Here is a 10,904-nt window from a genome sequence, read left to right as displayed (position 1 = left end):
AAAGTATTGGCATTGACACTCAATAATACACAAGGCAATTGGTGGATCGTGCTCTCACAGCATTGCACGTTATGGTGACTCTAGCAGTAAGCGTTCTCTGGAAATTCTGTTCCAACTATTGCAAAGTGTCCTGAACTACACTTCCCAGAATGCCAAGCGCTGCACAACCAGCCAGAGACACACAAGGGCTGTTGTTGGGAAGGGCTGTCTATCAGATGCCTGCATATTCGGTTTGTTTTTCGCACCAAGTTTATTCAACGACATGCCTTTTTGAGGTGCTCGGGATGCACATAGATTTTTATTTCAGTTTTGTCCGTATCTTTTCAGGTCATTTTCCTTGCCATGTCTAGGCTCACGTTGCAGGCAATGCTAAGGACAGCCGGAAAGAGGAGTCAGGAAACCAGGTTGCCCGAGGACCCCGTTGCTGTGCGGCGGCTGTTGTATCTGAGTGCTGCTAGAACACCGGGAGTGCCCTGTGTGGCCGATCCGGGATCGCTGGTGTCCGGTTGTACATTCCGCACCATGAGCTCGGTCGGTGTGATGTCTCCGGCTGCTGCGCCAGCCACTGATTACTATGAAGAGGAAGATCTGGAGAGCGCCGAGGAGGAGGATGACCGGAGTTTCCGGGGCCGAGAGTCTGATGAGGGTGAGGGATGCTGCAGGCTTTGTTTACACTCTGCTCCGACAACATGTCAGAGGTGCGGGGAAGTGACGTCATGGACGGACTCCCTGCTGTCATGTGTTGGATCCCCCAGTGACCAGGCAGCTGTGTTCTCCTCCCCAACTTTATCTGATGGGGGGGAAGGGGTGCCTGCCAGGCTCATTCTCTATTGGGGGGGGGGGGGGGGGGTCTGTGTCTTGTGCTGGTCTGAAAGTTGCACCCCAGTGTTCCTCCTGCACCCCCCTGTAGAGATCCATGGGCTCCTGAACAGTCCAGCCTGAGTGCCACATTTTTTTTGGGGGGTATGTGGTTTTGTCAGGTACCCACTCCCTGGGAAGATCACCGCAGCGATCTCTACACATGTCTGACCTCTCCTCCTTCACCCCCCTTCAGCCTTCTGAGACATGCACAGGTCCCAGAAGATGGCGGGACCATTTACAAAGCACATCGTGACTCGTGCTGTAGGAAACCGTCTGTGAAGCCTTTGCTGCTGGTTTCCCTTAAAGTGGTTGTAAAGCCACTTGTCATGTCTCTATCTGTTAGAGCAGTGGTCCTCATCCTCAGGGCCCACTAACAGGCCAGGTTTGCATGAGAACTGAAATACATCACAGGTGATATCATTTTCTGCTCAGTGATATTCTAGTCTGCATCTCCCCAAGGTAATACATAAAACCTGGCCTGTTAGTGGGTCCCGAGGACAGGGTTGATGACCACTGTGTTAGATGATAACATACACCCCACTGTATGTCCTTTTTATAAAAAAAAAAAAAGCCTATATCTACCTTATTTCAGAACGTCTCCTGGAACTCACGTGACTCCTCTGCTCTCTCCTCTCCCCGTCTGACAGATACAGTGGGAGGGACCGAAAAACTCCTGCTGACGTCAGCTGGAGAGGAGAGAGGGCCAAGGAGTCACGTGAGTGCCAGGAGACTCTCTGAAATAAGGTAGATATAGGCTTTTTTTTTTTTAAAACTGCTTGCCGACCACCCGCCGTCCTTATACGGCGGAAGGTAGCGAATCGCTGTAGCCGGCATGAGGCGCAGGAGATGCCTGGACGCACACTGGACGTTTTTACAGCAGCTGTTTTTGGCTTCAGACAGTTTTTTTTTCTACAGTCAATAAACTCTGCAGCATGTTATCCTATGTGTCCATGTACACATAGGCTGTTATCAACTGTTTTTTGGCTGGAACTCCCCCCCCCCCCCCCCCCCTCCCCCAAAAACTAGTGACTTCTGAGTGGCGTTTTTCAGCTGTAAAAACGCTTAAAGTTAAATAAAAAAAGCACCCAAAAACACTGATAAATGCTCCAAAAACACATCTCGCCAGCATTTTTTTTGCATTTCTGATCCATTAAAAAAAAAAAGGTGAAAAAATGATAAAAACCGCTATTGCAAAAACGTTGAAAAACTCGCTGCAAAGCTCCTGGTGTTTTTATAACGTTAATATAACGTCCAGTGTGCATTAAGGCCTAAAGCCTGGCAGTGCTCCTGTACTCCATTACTGCAGATTGCTTTTCAGAGGGATGTCTTGGGCTTCTGGTCATTTGAACAAGCCCTTATAAAATAAGGTGACTCTGCACGTACATTTGTTCTCTGCAAAATGGGCAAAAAACAAATGTTCTTAATATTATTTTCTCTTCTGAATGAATCTTGTTACAATGTACATTATGACCACTAAATGGAGCAGGGGAGCATAGGAAATTGGTTACGTTTACTTTTTAATTTTTGCCTGCATCCTTAAGAATTGTTACATTATTATCCAGATGTGTGTATTTCCTATGCTCTTTAGCTCCATCTAGTGGATCTGAGGAGCAGAACCCCAGAAACATGGTAATGATTAGATGTGAGCTCAGGTGTTTTCCAAACTCATCTCTAGTTGAACTTGTGCGTTTTCTCAGTATGAGATGAATTCATGCCCCGAGCTCAATTCTCATGATAATGTGTGTAAAGCCTCGAACACACAATCGGATTTTCTGTGGGCAAAGCGTCTGACTTTTGTCCGAAGGGCGTGTGCCTGGATTTTGTCTTGCATACAAACGACACACAATTGTCGGCCAACAAACACGAACAAAGTGACGTGCTTTTTCAGCTCTTGAGTACCACCCTTTGGGCACCTGCTGCTAATCTGAGCATGCATGTTTGTACTTTTGACTGATGGACTTGTGTACACACGATTGGAAAATCTGACAACAGACCGCTGTCCACGGAAAATTTTAAAGCCTGTCATCCAACATTTGTCCGCAGAAAATCCGACAACAATTGTCTGATGGAGAGTACAGTCAGATTTTAGGACAACCGTCTGTCGGCACACAATTCCTGTCGGAAAATCCGATCGTGTGTACGAGGCTTTACATAACTAATATACCAGCAGTAGTGTGCTGCACCGTGCTATAATGGTGCTGATCAGGTTCCAGATCCTTAGTGCTTATAGTAATGGCTGCCTGCACAGATTGGTCTTTATTCAGCACCTCTGATAGCATAACTGACATCTCACTCTCTTTCAATTCTCTGCATAGTGATGGACCAATAAAACATGATAGAGGGCAGGACAGCGCCTGACACCACTAGGAAGTCTTGTAACTTGCTTGTAAATAAAGCTGCTCTCCGCTGGGTCACAAGTTGTTTTTGCCACTTTTCATGAAAAGTGAAATCAGTCCAGGAAATTGTTGTTTTGAAGGATAGATCTTTGACTATAAATAGACATTACGCTTGTTTTTCCATTAAGTTATAGCAAGGTGTAATCCAAATTTCCATTAAAATGAATTCCATTCCTATACAGAACAGCCTGGTTTCCAGTGCCTAACCTCTCATTCATTCTCCCTGATATCTGCTGTATAGGATAATATGTGAAGATAGTTTAAATTTCATATAGTTGTGTTGGCACCATTTAAAAGTAACTTGTGTTTTTTTTTTTTTTTATATATATATTATTATCAAAATCATGTAACATATGGGATTTTAAAGGAGGAGTACAGTCAAAGTTCATTTGGCTGTACTTCTCCTGTGGATCACAGGATTGTAGTTCATTCTACACTCCTGTGACCCATTTTCAGCAGACAGTGGGCTGAAGCCTGCTGTCAGCTGACGTCACAGAGCCGGTCCAGGCTCGGCCAAGATTATGACCATATGGTGGGGATCTGCCCACATGCCTGAACCGGCACCCAGCTCAGCCTCTCAGAAAGCCGCTGAGAGCCTGAGCTAGCCCAGTACAGTGAGCACAGGAAAGGGGGGAGGGGAAGAGCAGGTGACTAACAGTCTGTCACCAGCTCTCTGCTAAGGGAACTCATGGGGCCCCTAATTTCGGGGCAGCGTGGGCTCAAGGGCCAGCTGCTTTGGGGAATGTGCAGGGGCCCCCCATGCAGCTGGGGCCCCTGGGCAGTGCCCAGGTGTGCCCTCTCATTAAAGGAGTTCTCTGACCTAAAACTTTTAACCCCCGCTGTGCCCGGGCTGTAAAACTATACAAAATAAACTTTCACTTACCTGCCTACGATTCCCCGTTGTTCCGATATCGCCGTCCCGTTCTCCGGTCCCGGTCTCTTCCGCTTCCTGTGTGTCGGTGACTCATAGTGCGCTCAGCCTATCAGCGGCCGCGATGGGACATTGCTGCGGCCGCTGATAGGCTGAGCGCACTATGAGTCACCGACACACAGGAAGCGGGAGAGACCGGGACCGGAGAACGGGACGGCGATATCGGAACAACGGGGGATCGTAGGCAGGTAAGTGAAAGTTTATTTTGTATAGTTTTACAGCCCGGGCACAGCGGGGGTTAAAAGTTTTAGGTCAGAGAACTCCTTTAAAGTGGAGGTTCACCCAAAAATTTAAAAATCTTCTCCGCCGCTTTCGGGTATGGTCTTCGGGACTGGGCGTTCCTATTTGATTGACAGGCTTCCGACGGTCGCATACATCACGTCACGATTTTCCGAAAGAAGCCGAGTGTCGGTACGCAGGTACCGTATAGAGCCGCACCGACGTTCGGCTTCTTTCGGCTACTCGTGACGCGATGTATGCGACCGTCGGAAGCCTGTCAATCAAATAGGAACGCCCAGTCCCGAAGACCATACCCGGAAGCGGCGGAGAAGATCTATTTTTTAAAACGGTAAGTACTGCTTCGATTTAAAAAAAAACACCCAATTTCCCCTTCACAAAACGAGCCTCAATCTAATGTTAAAAATTGTTTTTCGGGTGAACTCCCGCGTTAAGACAGCCCTGCCATTGTCCCCTCCCTCTAAAACAAATGTTGCTTGGCTTTGTCAATGCCCTGAGTGACGGACCCTGAGCGAGCATGATGTACAACATGAGTGTCAGAATTCCTTAGCTCTATGCTTGTTCCAAGTCAGTGACTCAACGACCGGTTCTCTTTAGGATTGTAAAATGATAGAGAATCAGGAGTGATCAGGGCTTTTTTTTTTTTTTTATCAAATAAGAATTCCTGTACAAAGCCTTAACCTAAGATCCAGGTTCCTATTCTTCTTGTGAAAAAAAAAATCCAGGTTCCTTTAAATAAAAGCACAGTACCTGTGCCTGGACTTTGCCAATAACGTTGATGACATGACAGGATCTAAGGCATTTTTATTTTTCTGTGAGTTGCTGTTATGCCCCATTCACACTTGCGAATGGGTAATTTAGCTATTCATGCAGGAGACCCAGTGGGGGCTTCTGCCGATTAGCTGCAGGCAGCAGCCCTATTGAAAGCAATGGGAGCTTCTGGCAATGACGGCTTCCACAGCTAACCATCAATATTCTCATCACACTTGTTCCTCTAAAAGGCTCTAAGACAGGGATATGCAATTAGCGGATCTCCAGCTCTTGCAAAACTACAAGTCCCATCATGCCTCTGCCTCTGGGTGTCATGCTTGTGGCTGTCAGACTCTTGCTATGCCTTATGGGAATTGTAGTTCTGCAACAGCTGGAGGTCCGCTAATTGCATATCCCTGCTCTAAGGTATTGGGTACTGCAGAAATCACTGGCTGGAGACTGGATCTTACAGGACACAGTGTTGATATTTGCCAGCACACCACCTATCTCCAGGTTGGGTCCAAATTATTATTTTTTAATTGAAGTATGATCACATCACAAACAAGAGAATGCAATGTTTTGGAGTCATACAGGACACTTTCATCAGGCATGTGATTGGTGGATATTTTGCACAATTGCTATACACTAATCGGAATTGAGCAAGAACAAAGTACCACCCACCTCTGGGCACGTGTGAAATCATAAGTCTTGCCAAAAAGGCAGTAAACAAAAAATAGATCATAAGGATATGCAGTAACTTATTGAAAGAAATTCAATGCTGCACATCGCCGCTCCCACAGCTAATCACACCTGACCATCTGCGTCCAGGGCTAACGATTCGTAGGTAATTGCTCCATGAGGGATTTATATGCGAGTCGCCACCATTTGCTGTGATGGCTGTTAGCCTCCCATTGCTTTCAAAAGGGCTGCTGCCTGCAGCTAATCGCTGGGAACCATAACTGGGTCTCTCGCGTGTAATTGTTAATGGTGCAAATGTGAATGGGGCCTTAGAAAGACTTCCCCTCACTTCCTGTCTGGGGATGACATTCTTACCATACAGGAAATTAAGGAACCTTCGCACCTTTTAAACCTGATGGCTCTAATCCTTCCCCACTCTAGATAAAATATAAATGTTTTGAGTATAGATACACTGTATTACATGTCTGACAATGTAGCTACAGTTGTGCTCATAAGTTTACATACCCTGGCAGAATTTGAGTTTTTGGCCATTGTTTGGAGAATATGAATGATAAAACAAAAAAAATTATTTCGCTCATGGTTAGTGTTTGGCTGAAGCCATTTATTATCAATCAACTGTGTTTACGGTTTTAAAATCATAATGACAAAAGAAACTACCCAAATGACCCTGATCAAAAGTTTACATACCCCAGTTGATAATACCGTGTATTGCCCCCCCCCCCCCCCTTTAACATCGTTGGCAGCTTGAGGTATTTTGTGGTATTTGTGGATGAGGCTCTTTATCTTCTCAGATGGTAAAGCTGCCCATTCCTCTTATTCCTCTTGGCAAAAAGCCTCCAGTTCCTGTAAATTCTTGGGTTGTCTTGCATGAACTGCACATATGAGATCTCCCCAGAAGTAGTTCAATGATATTGAGGTTAAGAGACTGAGATGGCCACTCCAGAACCTTCCCTTTATTCTGCTGTAGCCAATGACAGGTCAACTTGGCCTTGTGTTTTGGATCATTGTCATGTTGGAATGTCCAAGTACGTCCCATGCGCAACTTCTTGGCTGATGAATGCAAATGTTCCTCCAGTGTTTTTTGATAACATACTGCATTCATCTTGCCATCAATTTTCACCAAATTTCCTGTGCATTTTGTAGTTCACACATCCCCAAAACATCAGCGATCCACCTCTGTGTTTCACAGTAGGAATGGTGTACCTTTTTATCATAGGCCTTGTTGGTCTTATCACTCCAAATGACTTTGTGCCAGAAGGTTTGAGGCTTGTCTTTGTGGCATTTGTGTGGTAATAAGAGGAAAAAACTGTGCTAAACCAAAAGTATACGTGAAAAAGCTGCCAGCACACAAACAAACAAAGTGTAAAAGAAATGGTGAAACAATAGTGCAGCGCTAATAAATATTGTGATCAATAATTATTATAATGACACAAATAATGAATATGCACAAAAATGTATATATGTGAAGTCCGTGTGAGAACCTAAGTCTCAAAACTGGGGATGCTGAGTGGGTCAATAGATCACACCAATAGGTGAATACATTCAAAGTCCAACAAAAAGTGATGAGTGGATATAACAACGTTGAGTATACAGTTGCCTGAAGGGATCACCAAGGCATCAACTTGAAAAGGTAAGTTAAATAGGTACTCTTACTGGAAGGTGTGGACTCAACTGTTTGTGGTAACTGCAAGTCTTAAAGGCTTAGTGGTCTCAGCGGACCTGAATCTCTGCATAGACGGCCTCCCCAGACAGCGATGGTTGTATGAATTCGATGAGACGAATACCACCAATCACAGAAACCGGACGGATGCGACTTCCAATGCAGGGCATGTTAAAAGCCCCAGTGGGCTCAATGGGCAAAAAATAGAAGAAAAAAATAAAAAGGTGCTCCAAATAGTGCAGGTCAAATTAAACCGTGACAGGTTTTATTTTAAATGAACAAAAACATAAAATAGGATCACGTGAATAGTAATAAAAGCAGTATGGGATGCTGTAAAGCGGACCCGACGCGTTACGGCTTAGCGAGCCGTCAACAAAGGCAGATGGAAGTCGTATTCGTCTCATCGGATTCATACAACCATCGCCGTCCGGGGAGGCCGTCTATGCAGAGATTCGGGTCCGCTGAGACCACTACGCCTTTAAGACTTGCTGTTATCACAAACAGTTGAGTCCACACCTTCCGATAAGAGTACCTATTTTACTTACCTTTTCAAGTTTTTGCCTTGGTGATCCCTTCAGGCAACTGTATACTCAATGTTATATCCACTCATCACTTTTTGTTGGACTTTGAATGTATTCACCTATTGGTGTGATCTATTGACCCACTCGGCATCACCAGTTTTGAGACTTCGGTTCTCACACGGACTTCACATATATACATTTTTGTGCATATTCATTATTTGTGTCATTATAATTATTGATCACAATATTTATTAGCGCTGCACTATTGTTTCACCATTTGTGTGGTAATGGCTTTCTTCTGGTGACTCGATCATGCAGTCCACCTTTCTTCAATTGCCTCCTTATTGTGCATCTTGAAACAGCCACACCACATGTTTTCAGAGAGTCCTGTATTTCACCTGAAGGTATTTGTTGGTTTTTCTTTGCATCCTGAATAATCTTCCTGGTAGTTGTGATTCAAATCTGTGGTTTTGTTTCAACAGAACCCCTAATTTTCCACTTCTAGATTAGAGTTTGAACACTGCTGATTGGCATTCTCAATTCTTTGGATATCTTTTTATATCCCTTTTCTGTTTTATACAGTTCAACTACCTTTTCCTGCAGATCATTTGACAATTCTTTTGCTTTCCCCATGACTCAGAATCCAGAAACGTCAGTGCAGCACTGGATGAAAGATGCAAGGGTCTGTCAGTCCAGGAACGCATTGACCTTGCACACAATACAAGCAAACAGTTGACAGGTGAGGATGGTTACCTTTTAATAGCCATTCAAACCCCTTTATGCCAAAATCACCAGGGTATGTAAACTTTTGATCAGGATCATTAGGGTAGTTTCTGTTCTGATTATAATTTAAAGAGAGGAAACACTGTTGATTGATAATACATGGCTTCAGCTAAACATTAACCATGAGTAAAAGAAGTTTTTGTGTTATCATTCATATTCTCTGAAAAATGGCCAAGAAATTATAAATTCTGCCAGGGTATGTAAACTTTTGAGCACAACTGTATGTGCATTTAATGTGTTTTTTAAGATGTGATAATTAACAAAAGAAACATGATGTGCAATTCTAAATGCCTATTGATTTATATCTTGTTTTGCAGTGACTAATTACATTTTTTTTTCATTTGTGTCCTGTGAAGACACTGAAGATGCCAGTGAGACTGATCTGGCAAAGCATGACAATGTGGACTATGTGGAAATGAAAGAACAGTAAGTAATGGACTCTAAGTAATATGTCACCCCTTTTTTTTGGATTGGACGAACACTGAAGGATGCATGTATGAAGTGATGCATTAGATGTAGACTGTATGTATTTATGCAGTATATGCATTATGGGGAAAGTGTCCGAAGGAGAAATATACTGTGATTTGCTTATGTGATGTTTGATGACACAGCATCTTTCAGAACAGCAAGTAGTCCTTCAGCATAATTTCTAGGCCGCACATCGGTACGATTTGCACTGCTGATTTCATTGCGGCTTGCGATTTCATTTAACAGAATTTCATGCAAGTCGCAGTGAAATCGGTTAAAAATTAGTGCAGGAACCTTTTTCATAATACTGCAACGTGAGTGGTTGCATTCTGAACGGTTCCATTGCTGGCTATGGGGTACAACTTGTAAAAGAAAATACTGCTCTGAAAACTGCTGATTCCTCTGCTATGTTTCCGTCCCACTGGACCAAAAAGGGTGCTGGCTGTGCACAGGTGCATTAGATAGAGAAAATTCCTGACGCACTCCTTTAAAAAATTTCTTTATTCAGCAAAAAAAAATTCAAAAACACAAAACAACCAAAAACAGTGCAGTCAAAAAGGTGGACAAAAGGAAAAGGGTGGCTGACATGTTTCACATCTTTCGATGCTTAGTCGTAGCTAGTGAGCAGTGACAAAAAACTGTTTAAATAGAGGAGGGGAAGAAGGTGAGTGGGGCGTTTCACCATCAACCCGCAGGTGATCATTAATCAAAAAGTCAAAAGAACACTTTAAAACCCTTGATGTGTCACACATGGGGTACTATCGTATGTGAAATAAAAAACATATATACAAGACAGAAAGGGACCCCGGGCCAGATTCACAGAACAGATTTGACGGCGTATCTCCTGATACACCGTTGTATCTCATGTCCTATCTATGCGGCTGATTCATAGAATCAGTTCCGCATAGATAGCCCTAAGATCCGACAGGTAATTGACTTACACTGTCGGATCTTAGGATGTAATACTTCGGCCGCCGCTGGGTGGAGTTTGCGTCGTTTTCCTGCGTCGGGTATGCTAATGAGCATTTACGGCGATCCACGACTGTTTTTGTGTTCGTTACGTCGTCGCTAGTAATTTTTTCCCGTCGCAAAGTTACACCTGCTTTAACATGGCTTAACTTTAGTCGAGCCATGTTAAATTATGGCCGTCGTTCCCGGGTCGAATTTCAAATTTTTTTTTTTGTTTTGGCGTAAGACGTCCGGGAATACGAATGGACGCTACGCACGTCGCTGTTCTAAAAAATTACGTCACATTGCGCAAATCACGGCGGGAATTTCTAAACTGAGCATGCGCAGTACATCCGGTGCGGGAGCGCGCCTAATTTAAATGGTAGACGCCCCATTTGAATTGGGCGGGCTTGCGCCGGATGTTTTTACGATACACCGCCGCAAGTTTACAGGCAAATGCTTTGTGGATCAGGCACTTATACTGAAAACTTGCGACAGTGTAACGTAAACGGGTTATGTTGCGCCGCCGCAATTGTACGAGAATCTGGCCCCCCATGTGTAAAAACACATATGTGTCATAACCAATATAGTGAAAATAAACATTTTTAAAAGGTGTTTATATATTGTGACATAGAATGTTGTAAAATAAA

General features: G+C 44.0%; 1 protein-coding gene across 5 annotated transcripts in view; it reads left to right on the top strand.

Moving 5' to 3' along the window:
• Window positions 1-392: 392 nt before the first annotated feature.
• Window positions 393-10,904, top strand: part of SUDS3 (SDS3 homolog, SIN3A corepressor complex component) — a 62,140-nt gene continuing 51,628 nt past the window's right edge. Inside the window, exons 1-3 of one of the 5 annotated variants that reach the window (XM_040345690.1) lie at window positions 393-646; window positions 8,696-8,794; window positions 9,195-9,264. In XM_040345690.1, coding sequence (XP_040201624.1) covers window positions 523-646; window positions 8,696-8,794; window positions 9,195-9,264 — 293 coding nt within the window. In that variant the 5' untranslated portion in view covers window positions 393-522. Of the gene's footprint in view, window positions 647-8,695; window positions 8,795-9,155; window positions 9,265-10,904 lie in introns of all 5 variants that reach the window. The other 4 variants (XM_040345673.1, XM_040345681.1, XM_040345709.1 and 1 more) reach the window with 4 other exon arrangements.

The sequence above is a fragment of the Rana temporaria genome, chromosome 1 (assembly GCF_905171775.1).
Source record: "Rana temporaria chromosome 1, aRanTem1.1, whole genome shotgun sequence".
Lineage (NCBI taxonomy): Eukaryota > Metazoa > Chordata > Amphibia > Anura > Ranidae > Rana > Rana temporaria.
The sequence above is the reverse complement of the archived record's forward strand: the minus strand, read 5'-3'. Positions and strand labels throughout refer to the sequence as shown.